General features: G+C 38.0%; 1 protein-coding gene across 1 annotated transcript in view; it reads right to left on the bottom strand.

Annotated features, from left to right (window-relative positions):
- The window catches only part of SPAG17 (sperm associated antigen 17), a 132,408-nt gene that overhangs the window by 56,031 nt on the left and 55,492 nt on the right, over positions 1-20,885 (bottom strand). The window contains exons 8-18 of the mRNA XM_015563542.1: positions 18,519-18,680; positions 17,325-17,400; positions 16,776-16,888; positions 14,904-15,041; positions 14,702-14,815; positions 13,954-14,104; positions 12,140-12,367; positions 11,826-12,044; positions 6,952-7,007; positions 6,264-6,377; positions 1,510-1,628 (exon numbers count right to left, since the gene is read on the bottom strand). Of these exons, the coding sequence (XP_015419028.1) occupies positions 1,510-1,628; positions 6,264-6,377; positions 6,952-7,007; positions 11,826-12,044; positions 12,140-12,367; positions 13,954-14,104; positions 14,702-14,815; positions 14,904-15,041; positions 16,776-16,888; positions 17,325-17,400; positions 18,519-18,680 (1,490 nt within the window). The remainder of the gene's footprint in view (positions 1-1,509; positions 1,629-6,263; positions 6,378-6,951; positions 7,008-11,825; positions 12,045-12,139; positions 12,368-13,953; positions 14,105-14,701; positions 14,816-14,903; positions 15,042-16,775; positions 16,889-17,324; positions 17,401-18,518; positions 18,681-20,885) is intronic.

Here is a 20,885-nt window from a genome sequence, read left to right as displayed (position 1 = left end):
GATTTTCACCTTTAGCCTAAGAACAATAGGAAACCATTTGGCAGACTTAATTAAATGAGTGGTCAGAGCAGGTTTTCTTTTTAAGTTTATTCTCGTTGCTGCATTGAGAATGGTCTGAGAAGGAATGGACAAGGAAGATGTGGACAGAGCAGTCAGGTGGTGATAGGTAAGAGAGATCATGGTGAACTGAAGTGGTGGTAGCAATAAGATAGAAGGAGTATTGGACAGGTGTGGAAAGTATTTCTAAGGTAGAAATAGTAGGTCTTTTTAAAAAAATATATTTTATTGATTTTTTTACAGAGAGTAAGGAAGAGGGATAGAGAGTTAGAAACACCGATGAGAAACATCGATCAGCTGCCTCCTGCACACCCCCTACTGGAGATGTGCCCGCAACCAAGGTACATGCCCTTGACCAGAATCGAACCTGGGACCCTTCAATACGCAGGCGGATGCTCCATCCACTGAGCCAAACTGGTTAGGGCAAATCCTCATGTTTCTTAGCAGAAATTGGGGCTGAGAGAAGAGATTTGTCCAAGGACATGTAAGTCCCGGTGCCTGGGCTTAAAGTGTCTTTTGATTCTAAATGTCACCATTTCGTACATCACAGAGTGCTGTTCGTGCACCAGGCTGTACTACAGAGAAAGGAGGTGAGCAGTTTTTCTGATACATCTTATTTCTCTCTGACTTCTAACCCAAGTCTTTTCCAAAATATTCTACCCACAGCATGCACTGCAATTACAGCCCTCAGTAGAGGGGCACCGTGAGCAGCTTGTTGTTCTGTTTCCTTTTACTGCCAATGAGCACGGGGAATTATGTCCGTAGGAAAACAGACAGCTGTGGGGTTTGTTTCTGTTTTCATTTTCAATACCAATCTGGTGTAGGCATCTTTCAGTTATTTGCTGTTCATGATATAAAGGCGCAGAATTGCATATTATATTAGGAAAGAACTGTTTTGATTTTGCTTTCAATTCTTCACTGGTAACATAACCAAAATAATGGGTTACTTCTCCAATCTCATCTCTTGTATGAGTGTCTTTATGGAGTGGCTCATCTGTTCTCTGAGAGTCTTTATAAAAAATACACATGTAGTGAATATTTTTGTATTTTTTTTTTATGTAGGACACTATTTAATACTGAACTTTTTTTGAAAGGCAAATTTCTTTGACTTTAAACTGCCAAAACAAATAGTATGTCTATTTCAGATGAATATGTATCCTTCCTTCTATTAAAGAGCACTGAAATCTGTGTTTCCATATTCACTTTGGCTCCTGGGATCTACAGTGCTAAGTTTCTGAGTTACAGTTGTTCTCAATCAATGTTTAAGTTTTCATACTATATCTTTCTTTTCTTCTTTCATATCTTGGATTTTTCTGATTAATATTAACTGGTTAGTTAATTCTTTCATAAAAATAAACACTTTCTATGTGCCAGGCACTGTGTAGGTTCTAGGAAAACAAAAATGAGCAAGATACACAAGACTATTCTCTAAAATCTGATTAAGATTTTTACAGCTTATTCTGAAGTTTGGAGAGGTGTTCTAAGAAGGTGAAGTTAATGGGACATCTGATAGGTAGAGCATGGTTTGGAGTAAGTGAGAGCGGAAGCAGGCTGATGATGGTAGGAGGATACTGTGGTAGAATAAGAAGATGGTAGTTGGACTAAAGTAGCAGCAGTGGAGATGGTGGAGAGAAAGTTTGAGGTTTACCCCTTAAAACCTGATGATGGATCAGACACGTGGGATAAAGGAAAGACTGAAATAAAGGATGGCTCCTTAGTCTTTTGGTTTGATGGTGACATTTCTGAGATGGATGAGGAGAGAAACATGCTTGGGTGGGGAAATTATAAGCTTCATGTGGGACAGTAAATCTAAGACGCCTATCAGAAATTCAAGTGAAATTTGGAGGTAGTGTGGAGTTCAAGAGAGAGATTAATTATTTATTTGTATCTTTTAATTTTTAGTTAAAATTTACTTTCATTTTTATTTTGTATTAGTTTCAGGTGTATGTCATAGTGGTTACACAATCATTTACTTTACAGAGTATTCCCCTTGACATTTCCAGTAGCTATCCAGCACCATAACATAGTTATCACAATATTATTGACTATCTTCCCTATGCTGTACTAAACGTCCTGTGACTATTTTATGACTTCCAATTTGTACTTCTTAATCCCTTTACCTATTTCATCCCCTCTACTCTGGCAACCACAAGTCTGCTAAGAGAGAAATAATGTTGAAGATAAAATTTTAAGAGTCATTAGCATTAGGACATAGATAATAAATGAAATCATTAAAGGAAGGTTTAGAGAAGAAAGAAGATAGTTCAAAGCTGAGACTTAAAGCACTTCAATATTTAGATGTTAGGTGGAAGAATATTCAACAAAATTCCAAATGCAGCCATACAGTATGGTGCCTTTGAAACCAAGACTGTTTCACAGAAGTGACCTGCTTTGTGATGATATTAAAAGGTTAAAATGATAAAGATAAGTGTATGCTATATTTGACAGGAAAATTTTTGGTGACTTTCATGGAGGAGTGAGGACAGAGCCCAACTGAAATAAAATAAGGTCTGAAATGAACTTCTAGTTTCAGATAGAAGATTAAACACATGTACACCCTAACATCTCGCTAAAAAAAGGAAACAGTAGAATTATTGGTTTTTAATATCACAAAGTTGAAGGCCTTGGGAGAGGAGACAAAGCAACGACATTTCTGAAGCTAGAAAGCAGAAGGATAAGTGGTAACTGACTTAGCAGAACATAGAAAGCCAAATCCTCAGATTAACTGTAGGAGAGATCAGAGCAGCCTTATTTGTGTGTAGAAATGCAGAAAGGCTCAGAAAATGGCAGTACTATGTGCCTCTGCAAATGGCATTGAAAATAGGAAGATCAATTCAAAGTCTTTTTAAAAATGTTTTAGGGCTTCCGGAAGCGCTCGACAGGTTTGAGCAGCCAGGTGGCTGCCATCTTCCTCCTCAGCAGAAGGAGGGAGGATTATTAGCTCCAGAAGGTGGCAGTGGATTCTAAGAAGAGAGACCCTAGGCCAGTGATGGCGAACCTTTTGAACTCAGCGTGGCAGCATTTTAAAAAACCCTAACTTAACTCTAGTGCCGTGTCATATATAGAAATTTTTTGATATTTGCAACCATAGTAAAACAAAGATTTATATTTTTAATATTTATTTTATATATTTAAATGCCATTTAACAAAGAAAAATCAACCAAAAAATTGAGTTTGCCATCACTGCAGGGCCTAGGCACTGCTGAGGGAGAGATGTACTACAGAAAAAAGGAATTGTATAAAAGTCTAATGCAGCATTGTTCAATAGAGCCACAAGATAAGCCACAAATGTGAGCCACATGTAATTTTAAATTTTATAGTAGATATATTTTAAAATATTAATAATTCAATAATCAATACAAAAATTGTTCATTTGATATATTATTTTTATACTGTCTTTGAAATCTAGTGTGCATAGCATCTATATAGTTGAGTATACTTGTAGACATATATCATATATAGCATTCTTATAGCACATCTTGATTTGAATGCTCTACATTTCAAGTATCAGAAGCTACATGTGACTAGTGGTGACCACATTGGATAATGCAGATCTACAGACTGAATGGTTAGAAGACTAACTGACTTCTCCCCATCACTGAGCTCCTAAAATCCTGACAGGCAAGTTATGTCTTTCCGACAGGAAATTAGATTATTTTTTTTTTTTTAGAATCTAAATGGCGCAAGAGAACAGATCTAACATACCAACACTGATGGGTCTCTTAAGGAAATCCCCCAGCCAAATCAACAATGATGAAGTCCAGTTATTGACAACTCCTCACCCCTGGACCTTATGCAGCACCTCCTGTCATATTTTAGTGTCTGGTTATTAATATGAACAAAGAGGTAAGATATCATTAGATATTGCTCTCTAATATGAAAAAATGAAGGCAAAAAATAAATCCCCCAAAAAAGAACTTGAGAAAAAAGAGATACTGCAGGGAGAAAACACTAAGACTTCAAAGGACTTTAATATCCTCATAGAGATAAGAGAAGATATGGTTTTAGGGGATGTGAACAGGATGCTATAAAAAGGTAATATAAAATTATAAGTAGAACTTTAGAAAATTAAAAATGTTAATACCAGAACTAGAAGACCCAGTAGAAGAATTGCATGAAAACTGAGCCATATTCCCAGAACTAAAAGATCAAGTGTTGGAAACTAGGAGGAAAAAGATAATGAAATTGGAAGTACAGTCAGGAAGTTCAACACCAGAATCACAGTAGTCACAGGAAGAAAGAACAGGAAAAATGAGGGGGAAGGATTGTCAAAGAAATGATTATAGAACAGGCTCAGGAATATAAAGACAGGAGTTTCAAGGTTGTCCTGGGCTCACGGGTACAATACCCAGAAACAGAACCATACCAAGTAACAGCAACAGGAAGTTTAAACCATTGGAACAAAGAGACCATCTTAAAAACCTCCACAGAGAAGGAAGAAACAGACTCAAACAACTGATAAGGAATCAGAATTTCATTGATTTTTCTCAAAGAGAATCCAGGAAACTAGAAGAACATTGAGGAATGCCTTCAAAGTTTTGAGGGAAAATGCTTTTTAACTTAGCATTTTACTAAAGCTAAACTGTCAGTCAAAGGTAAGGGTAGAATTAAGATGTTTTCAAATATCCATTGCCTCAATAATTTACCTGCTATATATCTTAATTCAAGAAGCAACTGGAAGAGGTGGCCCCCTACAAAAGGAGAGTAAGCCAATAGAGAAGATGAGTTGGAATTCAGGAAACAGAATATCTAACTGGAAAGACAGGCAAAGGATGTGGCCAGGATGATAAAGTAAAGGGAGCTCCCAGGACCACAGCTGTGCAGCAGGCCTAGAGGGCAAGCAGAAGTTCAGAGCATATGGGAGAGATATTACTTAGACAATAAAATTGATAGAATACTTGTTAGGTTTGAATGTATTAAAAGGAGATTTACTCTTTGATAGAGAGCTCGGGGATGAGTAGTGATAAATGCATAGTAAACAAACATGAAAAAATGAACTCCAGGAAAAATAGAAATTATATCAGAAAAGGAAATGTACTAGTAAGAATACAATACTACACAGTTCAGCTGTGAATAATAATTATACAATTGAAATAAAGTAAATATCGAATACAGACCCAACCAAAAATTGTGAGAGTAAACAGTGTCAGAGAATGACAAGGAGAAGTGTTAGAGCATACTGTACGTGCAGAGGGGTGTGTGTGTGTGTGTGTGTGTGTGTGTGTGTGTGTGTGTGTGTGTTTTGGGGTGGGGTAGGCAGAGCTGTTTTCTCAATAGAGTCAATTGATGGTAATGCCTAAAACTAAACCTAAACAAAATATACTTGTTATTTAAAGATAACAGTTAAATAACAAAAGAAAAAGGGAAATGGCGTGAAGGTTTTTACATCTGGGAATGTAGGCATGAGGGTGGGAGGGAGCTGCTATTTTTTGTAGGACTCTTTATAGAACTTTCTGGCTTTAAGAATATGTGGATGCAAAACTTAGAGAAAAGTAAAATTGAAATTAAAAAGACAATAGAAAAGAGTCTAGTTTTTTACATAAAATGTAAAAGCAACAAAAGAAACTAGTTTTAGGATTACTTGTTAATATAGTGGTTAAGAGCACAAGTTCAAGGAACAGATTTCTTGGGTTCATATTCTGCTTCTCTCACTTATCAGCATGTGACTTTGGAGGAGTTACTATTGGTCAAGGTGCCTGTGTTTCCTACCACTTACCTAGTGTCTACTTCATAGATTTAGTGAGAGGGTTAAATGAGCTAAAATGCATACTAACTATTGCCTAGCAGATGGTAGGTACTCAATAAATGTCAGTTGTTGCAGGTTCCTTTGGCCTGTTAATTGCATCAGAAATCCTTTGAAATGTAGTGAAAACTGAACAGAACTGACAGGCAATATGGGGGGCAGGGGGGAAAATGAGGTTGCTTCCCCAAAACGCCTTACTTTTTTTGTCAAGAAAATATGTGCAGCAGTCACGTACATTTCTCTTTTTCTTAAAAGATTTGATGAAAAGATCCTTTTGGAAAGTACATTTTAAACTCTTTTGGAGATTCACTGCATATGTGTAGCTCGAGCTGAGAAGAACTCATATATAGCTGAAGTAAAGGGGAATATTGATACAAACTAGATTTGAGAGTGACTTGGGAGTGAACTGCTCTAAATCACACCATGACACATCAGACCTCTCCCACACACAATCCATTAATACCTGCAGCAGAACTTTAGGTTTAAAATGCTCAGTATAACTCCAGTCCATTAGACTGCGTTGCTGCGTTTTCTGAATGTCCTCTAACTCTGCTTCCACAGTCATCTTCTTGGGTTGCTAAAAAATCACAGGAATACAATTTCAGCTTTAATCTGTGTAAGTACAAATGGAGCCCTCGTGGACTTCATCAACCAGCCAGCATGCACTCCATCTAATTGGGGAAATCTGCATATGTATAAATCCATATGGCAACATTTTAGGAGACCTGCTGCCAGAAAGAGTATGCCTTTGACATTTTTTTATGGGCAACATAATCTAAATATTTTTATTGTTAGGTTATACTCTTCAGAGTCCTGTTAGCAATTATAGGCAGGTTTTCTGAACTCCCTTCAAGACAGTATTAGTTCTACACGGCTGTATGGTCAGCAGGTGTTTGTGAGGTTGCCAAGCCACATTGTGTAGAGAGGAGCATGGAGCTTGGAAGTTTTGCTTAATCGGGCTAGTGAAATTAACTCCTTTCTCTCCAGTCGGAGCTGGTCTGGGGATTTCTGAATAATCTCTCTCCTTCTCTGGCATCTGCATTCTCTTGCCAAGCATTTTTTTTTTTTTTTTTTTTTTACTGTTTCTTATTCTGGGTCACGGTTTTCTCTGATGATCTTGTCTCTACACTTTTAAGAAAGTAATTTCTTACCTTTTCAAGAGAACCCGCCTTTGTGACTGCCTCATCTTTGATCTCGTTGGTCTGCTCTGTAAATCAAAGACACCAACATCCAGTTGTGTTTGGGCTTTGTTCTTGCCTTTGTCAGTGTTGTGCCTTTTTGTTGCCCATATGATCTATGTTTCTGTGCTGAAAAGGTAATTCCTGAAAGGCATGTTTCATGACTCCAAAAAGGTGTTTGTGTCAATAACTCTAAATCAGTGTCTATTTAGAAAAGTGATACTAAACCCTTTGAAAAGAGCCCAGCTTCCTATATAGACATTCCTAAATCACATCCGATATGCTGGCTTCAGACTGTGCCACTCACGACTATGTACCTTCACCTTTACAAGTTGCAGATATTTACTGATTAAATGGTATCAACTGCTTAGGACACACATTGTCTTGTCATGCTGGCAATGATCACGAAGTCTTCAAATGTCTGTTGGTCTATCTCATGAGCCACAGACTAGGTCGGGGCAGGGGATGTATGCAAAGGAGAACTACTAGATAAATAAACATCAAATGAGAAAATGCACTCTTCTTCCACTCATTAATCATTTATTAATGTGAAAACCATTTAATGAGCATCTATAGATATATAGATGAGTTTAACAAATGTTAGTTCAATAAATGGGTAGCTGGACTCCATGGAACCAGGGACCAATATGAGTCATACACACTAGCTCTCCTTGTGACCCAAGAGAATCCTTATAAAACAACTGGAATTGAGATATGATACTTGGCCATAGAACAAACAGCCACATGAATGGGCAGAGAAAGAACAGCGTCCTGCTATTGGTCTCTGCATCACCATGCTTTTGTAGTTCCTAAAGTTAACAAATGTTACATATAAAAAAGAGGTCCATGATAAATTAGTGTAACATGGATAAACAACCATCTTTACTGTGAACATCTCAAAATTTGTAATACACTTTTGGGATTATGAAACTCTAATAGAGAAATTGATAAAGTATATAGCACATTCCAAATTTGACCAAAGAAATGGAGTAGGAAATGAGTTTTGTAAGATATTTGTGGTGCTACTGAATCACTGAGCCAACCTGACTTTATCACCCTTAGAATAATAGAAAATTAATACCTATAAAGTAATATATGAAAGGGCTCCAATCTCTCTCTCCAAATGCATCTCCCTCCACTCTCTCTTGTTCATTCCACTTCAGACTCACCAGCCTGATTGCTGTGTTATTAAGTTTTTGCACTTGCTTTTCTCTGTCTGGCATGCTTTGCTTTGAAATATTCATAGATTGCAAATTCTTACTTCATTCATATTGCACAATGTTACCTCTTCAAAAGCCTTCTGCCTCATACCCTGTTTCATTTTTAATCATGGAATTTATCAGTTCCTAATACTATTTACAATAATTGAGGGGGAATCTACATCATATATTGAAACTGGAAATCTATGTAGAAAGAGCAGAAATGTGGCAGAAACCCTGCAACAAAAGCTTGTTTGGGGGTAAGCATAAGATTTGTGTCAAAGAGAACCATATCTAGGCTTCCAGAGAGAGTAGTTAATTATGTCTAACAAGGAGGGGACAATGTTTTTCTTTCTTCTGGGAGCACAGCTACTTACATTTTCATTACTGGTTCCATTCTGCCTTGGGCTGCTGAAGGTGACAGCATGAATGTTCCATTTTGATTTAGAGTAAAACTATAAAGTCAGTTCAGTTCAGTATTTATTTAAATACATCCACTCAAGAGAAAACTCAGGCCAACTATAACTCTAAATAGACCATGATGTCCCATGTGTCCTTGAGCAATTGATATGAAATTTGTGGAATAAAAATTATTCTATTCTGTGCTATGCCAGATTTCCAGGAGATTTGATACTCCCTTCTGTGTTTAAGGATCCAGCAGAGAGTCTCCAGTTTAGAAAATATGTTCTGAAAAATTGTGCATCAGTTATTTTGTCAAAGGAATGAACATTCACAAACTAATCTGAACTCTTTAATAGAAGAGCAAATATCATTTTTTTCTTTCTTTCTGATTTCAGCCTTCAACCACATAACCCTTTGACAGTGTGATTCAGTAGTTTTTGACACATCTGGAAATAGATGCGTTCTCATCCCTTTGAAAAACAGCTTTCCTAATCTGTTTTACTTTAGAGATAACAAGATCCCTCTGCAAAGCAGTTACTTTATTAAAAAAACACCCAACAAGCATAAAGGGCACATCTAAACCTATAGCCTCATGGTTATCAACTCTCAGTTTTTCATAAATATCCAATAGGCCCTGTCAAGTTCAAAAACAGTCTCAGATGGAAATCCAGTGTTTGGTTAAGAAAAGCACAAATATTCAGCCCTTCATGTCCAGGAAAAGGCTTTTATATGTATTTGATGCTAAGATGGTTGTGCAAGAAATACATTAACAATTTCTGCTTTGCTTAAAAAGATTTAAAGTGGCTGCTTTAGAAGTGTGAGACATAGTTAAGGGGAAAATGCAAGATCACCACAAAAAAAAACCCTCTCATCTACAATAGCCACAGTGAGGCACTAAGCTTCAATTGCCCTCCCTGGTTCAACTGTAACTGTTCCTTGATGTGGGCCCACAGGTGCCATGTAGAATCCCTTCAGAGTCTCAGCTCCAGCTCTCAAGATTGGTCAGTCTTCAGGACACACTGATGATGTTCAGCCTTGACCATTTAGGAAGTTGCTAGAGCTATCTACTTTTCACACAGAATCCAGAACACCAGATTATGTGGTTTGACCACCAGGTGGCAAAAGTTGCCCAAGGAAAACCATATGCCAGTTGCTCTAAAGGAAAAAGAGCAAAAGCAAAACAAAACAAAAAACAAAGGAAAAAACCCTAAGGTTAATATCTCTCTTGGCTTATTCTGGCTCCATATTAATTCAAAGTGACTTATTTGTCATATGTATATATTTCCATAGGAGGCCTTAATGCTATACCATCCCTGGTTAACTTATTGATATACTCTATTTTCTTCCTTTTAGTTTATTTGAATGTAGTTAATCTTTAACTATTTGAAGTTGATGTTTAATGTTTAGCTAATTAATTTTAGCTATCTTTTAAAAAATGTATTCATTTAATGTTTAAAATATGTTCTTTTAAAGCTCTGCCTATCTCCTGCTGTATCTGCGTTATATAGATTTTGATATTCAGAATTTTAATTATCGTTCAGTTCAAAATATTTCCTAGTTTCTATTGTGATTTTTTCTTCAATAAGAATATACTCTGTAGTTTTGATCCTGTGAAAATTTGTTGAGACTTTTTTCATGTTTTAATATATGGTTTTAATATCTATATCTATATCTATATCTATATCTATATCTATATCTAAATCTATATCTATATCTATATCATAAAAGCCTAGCTTGCTGCTGGGGTCTGGCCATTTGGGACTGAGTGAGACAAGCCAGACACCCCCTGGTGCCTTCCCATGGTCCCTCCCAGGCTGGCCAACCTCCTGCGTCCCTCCCCAGTCCCGATTGTGCACCAGTCAGGTTTCTAAGCCTGGCCTGAGCCCTCTGGCAATCTCCCCTCCCCCCAAGTACATAAATTTCATGCACAGGGCCCTCACCCAAGGATATGTTTTAGAGAGCGAGGAAGGGAGAGAGAGAGGGAGAGGGCGAGGGAGAGGGAGAGGGAGAGAGAGAGAGAGAGAGAGAGAGAGAGAGAGAGAAAGAGGAACATCAGTTGGTTGCCTATGGTACGTACCTCAAACCAGGGATTGAACCCACAATCTTTTGGTGTATGGGATGCTCCAATCAACTGAGCCAGCTGGCCAGGGTGGTATATGGTTAATATTTTTAAGATAAACATACTTATGGCATTTAAGAAGCTATAGTGTTATAGAGGCTTGAATATAGGCATATGCATTACTGTAATAAGTAGGAAATGACAACTAATGCAATGAAGGAAGTGTAGACTAACTGTTACCATGGAAATGCTAAGGAGGCATTTCCAGATGGACACATCTAACAGAGTCTCATGGAGGTGCTAGTGAAACCTAATCATCATAAAGAAGAGAACCCGAGATGGAGCAAATTGTGGGGAAAAGGCACAGGGCCTAAAAAGAGCAGGTTATATAGAGGCAAAAGGGCCTAATTCTGTTTGACTAGAGCATGAGATGAGTGAGCAAAAGGTAAAAAGTGGAGGGGGTTTTGGGAAAGTAATTTAGTACTATTGTTAAAGCATGTAAAGCAGGCCAAGGAGTTGGGTTCTATTTTGCAAATAGTAGGGAGCCATTGAATGTTATAAACAGGAAAGTAACTCAGCTGTATTTGAAGTAATTAATGTGACAGCTATATGTATGACAGCTCAATAAAAATTTAGCTTAATATTTTTCTACTTCTATACATCCAAATATGACAATATATATGACACTCTATTCTAGAATGAGAGGAATTACATGAGCTATAAGGAGGAGAGGAAAGGGATCAATGTTCATTGAGTATTGATTTTGTATAAAGCTCTGTACTGGGCGGTTCATTATGTTATTGCAAGTAATTTTAAAATAATTTTTCACATAAGTATACTAACTCTGAAATACTAGTGATAAAAGTTTTGATTATGTTTAAGTTACAATAATATTATTCATAATTATATTTTTAAGTAATAAAAAATAAGCTATATTTACTAAGGTAAGAGTGGACTAAGAGGCTTTAGGATATTTTAAAAACAAGGGTTGAAATAAAAAGGATTTATTGACTAGTAACACTCATTAACAAAGTTTAATTACACAAAAAAGTTTTTCAATTGAAATGGATAGCAATTAAAATAATGCATCTTGAATCACTCTTTTGGTGTATACATTCTTAATAGGTCTATACACACACACACACACACACACACACACACACACACACGCGCGCGCGCTCACTTACCCAAAGGTTCAGGTTGTTGCTGAATCTCTAAGCTGGCCTCCTTTTCTGACGACTCTCTATTATCAGGCTCTAAGGGTTTCTCATTATTCGGGTCAGAATGCTTCATATTGTCAGCATCAGGTTGACTAGGATTTGAAGGTTCATTATTGATCTCACTATCTTGAACATTTTTTGACCAATTCTGATCCATAAATATAATGTTGTCTTTGGGTTCAATATCTAATCAGTGTAAAGAAGATTCATGAGCTACCACAGTAGAAAAATCAACAACCACAAAATGCAAGAATGTCTTTTGTTCCCTCCATGCAATGTACCTGTTTCGAGTTTGGCCTCTTGGGTGTTCATTTTTGCAATGTACTGTTGCCTTATTTGTTTAGCAAATCTGGCAGGGTTGTCCCATGGTATGTTGAAAATTTCAGAATCTATCCCATATATTTTCCTAGAAGGCATTAGTATCCCTTCTTCATCAACCTCAGAGAGTTTCAGGCTCTCAAAAGTAAACACTTTGAAGGCTCTTTCTACTTCATTCCAGCTCAAGGGTTCTGTAAGAAAGCAGGATCTGTGCTGCTAGGATGCTCTTACGGTACAGGGGGGCAACCAGTGGTGGGGCGGGGGGTGTCCACCAGAATAACAAGGGAGTCACACCATATGGGTGTTGATCCGACTAATATGGGCTCCGCAATTCTACAATAAACATCAAAGGCACCTAATAATAAGAAAGCTACATAATCAAGATATAATTTATCAAGATAATGCTCCCCAATTACTTCATAGCTTAATAAATATTAGGTGTCTAGATTAATTCACATGGACTTTCCAGGGTACCACATTGGTAGAATATGCTTAAAACTTATTCTTTTAAAGCAAAAGCACCCTCTGCTATTGTAATTTTAAACAAAAAAATTACTCACTTGTGTCTAACATATGCTATTATATTCAGTAGAATTTCCTCTTCATGAGGACTAGAAAAGGCCTCTTTCCACCCACTTTAACTGGTGCTATGGATTCCATAACCGCACTTCAAAAGTTATCAGCTTTCAATGGGATCTATTCATTTGCATATTTACTCTTTTACACTAAGTGCATCTATCCATTCACTCACTCACTCACTCATTCATTTTTATTTTCTATGCATTAGGCTTTCTGATAGGGGCTTGAGACTCAAAGAAAAAATTTGGTTCTTGCATTTTAGAAGTCCAAGGTAGAGGGGTGAGAGGTAGGTATTAACAACTAATCATATAAATCAATATAAAAATAATTAATAATTTGCTTAGAGTTAGAAAAGAAATGAGAAGGAAGAATCTGCCCATGCTTTATTGTAAAAAAAAAAAAAGATGTTTATGTAATTTCTTATTCCTTCTTATAAGTAGGAATGTATCTTTATACAGCTTCAGGTGGAAATAGAATTTGTTTTAGAGAATGATTGTCTATAACATAAAATTCCAGCAAACTCTGCAATGAGAAGCTGATTTTAGATAGTCTTTAAATTGATTTTTTTTTTTTTAGAAAGAGAGGAGGGGAGGAGAGAGAGAAACAGGGATCTGCTGCTTCTTTTATGCCACCTACAGGAGATCGAACCCATAACCGGGACTCGAACCGATAAACTTTTGGTGCACAACCAACTGAGTCATACCAGCCAGAGCAGATCTCAGATATTCTTAATGACCCCTCTTTCCCACCATTCTTTAAGAGCATAAAATGGCCCTTCCTGTTGGGAGAGGAGGTTCAGTGGATCAACACACCATCAGCACCACCCCGACAGGAGGCTCTCTCCTCCATCTATCTTTCTAACTACAATAGGGATTCCCATATCATCTCCAATGATGTCAACGAGGAGATATGACATACGGGGTGGGGAGAAAGAGAAAATAAAAAATATACTATTCTTGTTATGGAAACACAGTAGAGCCAAAACCCAATGCAGCAAATTGAAGAAGGTTAAGCATTGTAGCTATCATTAGTATTGCTAACAACATTATTCAGGATAAGAAAATTGTAGTCAATCAAAATACCCACCCCCGGACTCTGAAAGGTCTTTCAACAATCAAAATACTTTAGGGTATAATCTAAAGAGGCACACAAGACCATAAGTGAATGAGTTTAAGCTAAGATAGAGCAGTATACTCACCATTTGTACAAAAGTGCATGAGCTCATGGATTGTAGCTAGACGTTTTGTGCTATTCCATGGTGGGGGCAGAGGGAACTCAAGAAATTCCCATAGTGGCAACTTGGACTGCATCTCTTGCTCAATTTGAATTGGGTCAAAATTCTTTTGGTCCTGATGAAAAAGAGCAGCACAACAGAAGACATGAAAGCAGCTGCCAAGTGACTCATGCATATGGAGAAGGCAAAACATAATACCTTCCCTCTCATTATTTGGGAACAGGGGAAATCACTGGTAACTGGGGAAGACAAACTATTGGTATTTTGCTGAGGGTCACAAAAGCTAGTTCTCACTTTGCCAGAGGTTCCTGGTACATAGAAATGACAGATTCTTCATTCACAGTGACAAACTGCCAAAGTCTCATATGTACTCTTCTCTCCCTTCTGAGAATCTTTTCTGGCCTCTACTAGTTTTTCATATTAGCAGATATTTAAAGCAAATAACTATAAAGTTTTAATGCAAATTTGGTGTAGCCATAATCAATGTGATGATTAACTGGACCACTATCATTAGGCAAGCTTTCTTTGCTGACATAATTTCTCCCTTATCCATTTCCGTTTTCTGAGCTCTCACTTTGCAAACAGGTATTTATTTTGTGTATGATGTGTAATTGACATTGGCAAGGCTATCAGATTAATATTTCTTTAACTGAGTAATTACAAACGGGCTTTCCAGAGGCAGTCATCCTCAGGGTAGGTGGGTTACTAGTACCTTCAGTGCATACTTCTTGTGGGCGTGCACATCATGGTAATTCAGCAGCAAAGGGCCTCTGGGTGCTGCTTTGCTTTCACTTTCTTCTTGAGGAAAAAATATCTTATGGAGATTCTATTCAAATGGAAATAATACTGATTTAAAGAGAGAATTTATACTTTTTCAAAGCATGTAAGCACTTGGCTCTCTCAGGCCATCTGACCTTTTTCTCACTCTCAGTGAGGCAGAGAGAGGGCAGGATGGACACAATGTGAGCTGCGATTCTGTGGTCCAGCCCATCGGCTCTGGGCGGCAGCTCCACCAGACTGGGTGGCATGAGGTCTTTTTCCGTTGCCACAACCTGTTATGATAAAGAATTGGGAGGAACTGGTTTAATGGTCAGCTCTTTATGATATTCATGTATTTCTATTGCTCTTAGTAAAAACCAGGCAGTTTCCACAAATAAAATACAGTGCTTAGACAAAGTGGTAGTATAATTACCACTGACTAAAAAATATATAACTTTAATATATGTATTAGAATAGATAACAAAATACAAATGGTAAACAAGAAAATTTTCTATGATAGAAATCAAAATAACAGTATAATTTTTTCTTAGTGATTTACTCTTTCTCTTAAAGCAAAAGAGTAATAAATATTTATTGAGTGCCTTCAGATTTAATAAATATTGAGTGCCAACCAAATGCCTAGGACTATGTGGTTCACCTTCATGTACATTATCTCAGTTAAGCCTCACAATAATGCTCTGGGTGGACTAGATATTATTTTCCATCACAGAGAAAGAAGCCAGGGTGGACTGAAGTTAGGTGACTGGATCAGGCCCAAGGCTACTGACTTGGAGGAACTGGGGTTCAGGTCAAGTCGTCACTCTTTCTTTAAGATAGAAAAGTTACAGATGGATGGTGAGGTCAGTAAAGGGCAAGAGACTCCTGCATAAAGGAGAAAGTGAGGCCTTAAAAGACTGCAATCCTACTTTTCCACTCACATGGACTGGTTTTAAGTAGGAAGCAGTTTCTGCCACTTACTATTTGGACCAGTTACTTAACCTTTTCATGCCTCAGTTTTCTTATCTGTAAAGTAAGAAATAAAAATAGTTCCTGTTTCATAGGGTTGTTTGAAGGATTAAATGAGTTAATAAAAAAACTCTTCTCAAATACATGTTAAAAATTCACCAGTGACCATGTACACCAAATCACTCAAAAAGTCCAGATCATTAAAAAATATTTTAAACATGCATATCATGTTTACTAACCATAACAAATAGTGTCAAGAAAAAGAAAAATCTTTAGAATTGAGAACATCAGGATGTAGCCAAAGAAATACTCAGATGGAAACATGTAGACTTGTGTGAAGTAAAGGAGAGTAAAAATAAATAGAATAAGCTTTCAATTAAAATGAAATACAAACTAAACCCAAAGAAAGCAGAAGGACATAATTACGATAAGTGAGGAGAAAAAAAAGGTAAAAAGGAGTTGATCAATGAAACCAAATGCTGGTTCTTTGAAAAGATAAATACAAATAGATATATCATTGACATCCATGATCAATAAAAGAGAGGGTACAAATAAATAAGATCAGTGATAGAAAAGGAATATAACCAGATATGAAGGAAATTTAAAAATGCATATAAGTGAATAAAGAACTTTGTATGATATGCAAAACACAAATAAGATTGACATATTTCTAAAAAAAACATGAATGCCTGAAGTTGGCCTCGGAAATAGAAAACTCTGATTAAATCTACAAGTATAAAAGAAATGTTAAAGATAGTTAAAGACCATTAAACACCTTATCCACCTATCCAACTCCTTTTTCTCTTTCATTAAAATGACAAAAGACATAGACAGTTTTAAGGATTTGAAGGAATGTTATAGAAACATTGTTAGAGAAACAATTCCAGAGCATAGCAAAAGAAAGGGGATTGAAGATCAAAGCAAACTTTAGTTTTATCTAAAATGTTCTAATCTTTGTACAGGAAAATGCATTCAGGTATTATGTATGTAATTTTAAAATCATTTTTAAAAATGGAAGCAATGAGAGAGGCAATGACTGAACAGGTCGGTTATTCACCTACCTGTTCCAGCATACAGTGCAGTATCAGGGGCACAGAAATGAATTCTTCCGGAATTGGATTCAGCAAATCATTGTAATATCTCATGTCTACTTCCGTTGTGATGACAGAAGCCACTGTAAAATAGACAAAATGTGATTGCTCAATCAAGATGCACTCTCCAGGTCTTCCAGTAAAATCTCATCCACCGATTCAGACTATGACCCTGCACTATCAGGCAGAGGATCTGCAGGGGAAGGGATAACTAAAAGCAGTACAGTGGACAGTTACTATTCCAAAGCCCCAGCGCATGGCCTAGAGCAGTGGTTCTCAACCTTCCTAATGCCGCGACCCTTTAATACAGTTCCTCGTGTTGTGGTGACCCTCAATTTCATTGTTACAAATTGAACATAATTAAAGCATAGTGATTAATCACAAAACAATATGTAATTATATATGTGTTTTCCAATGGTCTTAGGCGACCCCTGTGAAAAGGTTGTTCGACCTCCAAAGGGGTTGCGACCCACAGGTTGAGAACCGCTGGCCTAGAGCCTCCAACAACAGGTCTCATACGTGCTGATGGTAGAGCTTGTAATTCTTCATTTTGTGCTTTCTTCTTCCCAGGGGTTGGGGCAACAGGTTGTGGAGCCTAAAAGAAGAAGAATTATAAAGAAACAACTGAGATGTCCAGCTGGGAGATGCTTTCGTAAAATGCGGGTCTGATGGGATCTGACAGGATTCTGAGATTGTATGATTATGTTCCCACCACAAAATCATGTGCTGATATTAGGCTCAAACAAAAGGAAGAAGTTAGTGGGTACAGACACTTTCCCATTTTTCCTAACAGAGCTCACTAGCCAGGAATGTGATGGGGAGAAGGGGTACTGAGAGTCAAAAAGCTTTTCCTCCCTGGGTGACTCCGAATCATGCCATTCTTCCCTCTCAGAATCCTCCGATGGTCCCCATCACCTTTAGGAGGAGACTCAGACTCTTTAACTCAGCACCAATGGGCATCCTGGCTCCTACCCAGCTTTAGTTCATGCTAATATTCGCCACTGTGCCCATATGGCCTGCGGGCACCGTGGTCCTGGTTTGTGCCATAATAATTCTTTTCTTTGACCTCCATGGCTTAATACATCTCTGCCCCTTTCTTGAGAAGGCCAGTCTGTCCCTTTCCCTCATCTGGCTTTGCCTTAGGCAACTTCTACTCAGCCTCACCACATCACTGACCCGCCTGGTAAGGTTTTCCTGCCTCCTCTCTTTCCTGCTCCTCCAGACCAAGGTAGGTGCCATGTTTTACGGCTTCTCCTGAGCTGACTGTGCTGAAACTGCTCTTGACTTGACTGCTGTCCTTTTTAAAAGTTAACCTCCACAGGAGGACAGGGGGGGAGTCTTGCTCATTGTTGCAAGGTCAGACCTCACTCAGCATTAGCACATTATAGGCGCTAAGCAGATATCATCATTAACCGACTGCCAGCTCTCCTTGTTCCAGACCACTTACTGCACAATGGGCTGGGAATGGTGGGGCACCTCTGCATGTGGCAGGGAGCTGGGGAGCTTAGAAAGCCCCCACCACATAGGTACTCTTTCAGACAGTCCCTGAGTGGTCTTCCCTTGATCCTATCCTCACCTATTAAATCCCAACAGGCAGTATGACCTTGCTACAAGTATTTATATGATGTTTTCTTCATATGTTTTATAAAAGTGAAAATTAAGTTGTTCAGTTAATCATTCCATTCATGAAAAGACATTTGAGCACGTGCCTACCTCAGAAGCTAGCGTGGCTTCTAAGATAGGTTTCTCACTAACCACGTGTGGGACCTTAATCAGCTGCATGCTCTCCAAATAGTGCTGATGCTGCCTTTTCCAGTCCAGGGTGTCGTACATCAAACAGGCAATGCTTTCAAAAATGCTCGTGCCCAATTCCAGCTATAGGTGACAGAATTGGTGAAAATCAGTTACTCATTTCATATTGTTGGAATCAGATATATGGTGTGTATCTACCTTAACAGCTAAACCTATCACTTAAAAATGTTGTTTTCTTTTTCAATTACAGTTTACATTCAATATTATTTTGTACTAGTTTCAGGTGTATAGTATAGTGGTTAGACAATCATATACTTTATAAAGTGTTCTCCCCCATATTTCCAGTACCCAGCTGACACTGTACATAGTTATACAATACTGTTGACTACATTCCCTTTGCAGCACATCCCATGACTGTTTTGTGACTACCAATTTACATTTCTCAATCCCTTCACCTTTTCCACCCTGACCTCAGCCCCCACCCCTCTGGTAATCATCAGTCTGTTCTCTGTATCTATGAGTCTGTTTCTGTTTGATTTATTTATTTATTTATTTATATTGTTCTTTATTTTCCATATATAAGTGAAATCATATGGTATTTGTCTTTGACTGACTGACTTACATCACTTAACATAATGCCCTCTAGGTCTATTCATGGTGTTGCAAATGGTAAGATTTCATTCTTTTTTTATGGCTGAGTAGCATTTCATTATGTAAATGTAACACTCATCTATTGATGGGCAATTGGGCTGTTTCCAGATCTTGGCTGTTGTGAATAATGCTGCAATGAACACAAGGGTGCATACATTCTTTCAAATTAGTGTTTTGGTTTTCTTCAGATATATACCCAGAAGTGCAATTGCTGTGCTGTAAAGCAGTTCCATTTTTAATTTTTGGAGGACCTTCCACACTGTTTTGCACAGTGGCTGCACCAATCTGCATTCCCACCAACAGTTCATAAGGGTTCCCTTTTCTCTACACCTTCTCCAGCACTTATTTGTTGATTTATGATGATAGCCATTCTGACAGGTGTGAGGTGATACCTCATCGTCAAACCTATCACTTTTTATAGGAAAGCACTTCCCCAGCCACTGAATCCCAGCCATGGCACCTGAGTCTTCCTTTGTTGAACTCTTCTTGTTCACTTCCTTTTGGAGGGCCTTATGGCTACCTAATATTGTTAGGAGCTGAATTAATGCTTGAACTGAGTAAAAAGCACCCTATTCATTCGTTTCAGCAGTGTGGCTTATTTTCTCGGTACCTCAGTTTCTAAAACAGCACATCAGATAGGTAATTTCCACTTCCTCAGCCCAAGGTCAGCTGCGCATGGTTTCTCGCTGGGCTATGCAGGAGGCACATGGGAAGCACTGCACAGCTTTGACATCATCCGTGCAAGTACACTGCAGTGTGTGCAGTCAGTATTTCTTCCTTTCCTCCCTGCCTCCCCTTTTCTTTCACCTGTGCTACCTTAAGGGAAAAAACAACAACTAAGAAATCCTGATAGACCACCGCTCCTCTAATACCCACAAATTTTATGATCTGGCAGGTCAGTTATAAATCAGATGCTTCTATCACCTGGGCTTTCATTTCCAGAAGTAGAAAGGCACTGCTATCACTAGGTCTGTCTGCTTGAAAGCAAGGGAGGATTCAATAGGCTCATCCTATGTTGGAGCTGCAGAGGAAGGTAGGGTGAGATAGCTTCTTGTGGGGCCCGTGATCACAGGCAGGCAGGAGTCAGGGCAGTGTCTAGCTCGGCCCATCTTCACAGCACACCTGTCAGTCTGGTCTTCAGGTGTCTACTCTCATTCTGTGCATTCTTCAGTTAAGCTTCAGCCTGGTATTTACCCAAAGCCTGGCATAAAAAAATGTTTTTGTTTGTTTGTATTTTAAAGAAATATAGTAAAAGTTCTGCCCAGTGACCCCTTAGTCTAACTAGTTAATTTATTTTTAAATCAAACAGCAAATCATATGCTAAAAGCCAGAAAATTATTTCAGCAACCCAGGTCTTAACTTGAGATGTTACAGATGTCTTACATGAGCAAGTTAGCACTTCTTGATGGGCATTTATTTGATGTAAAGCTTTCATTACCTTGGTTGAGCAGAAATACAGCCTGCCTGTTTGCAGCCAAAGGTACTAATGCTTTCCTTCCTCCACAGAGGAAGAAGGCTCTTTGTCTGACTCCTGCCTTGGATATGAGGCCATTAGCAACTTAAAGACATAGCTGAGAGTGTGACACCATGTATCTATACCATGTATCTAGTCTACTTCTACTAGAAGTAGCTATGTTTTGTTTGATTTTTTTAATTAAATTAAATTAATTTTTATAG

Source organism: Myotis davidii, unplaced genomic scaffold (genome assembly GCF_000327345.1).
Source record: "Myotis davidii unplaced genomic scaffold, ASM32734v1 scaffold217, whole genome shotgun sequence".
Classification (NCBI taxonomy): domain Eukaryota; kingdom Metazoa; phylum Chordata; class Mammalia; order Chiroptera; family Vespertilionidae; genus Myotis; species Myotis davidii.
Note: the sequence above shows the minus strand (reverse complement) of the source record. Positions and strands in the feature narration are given on the sequence as shown.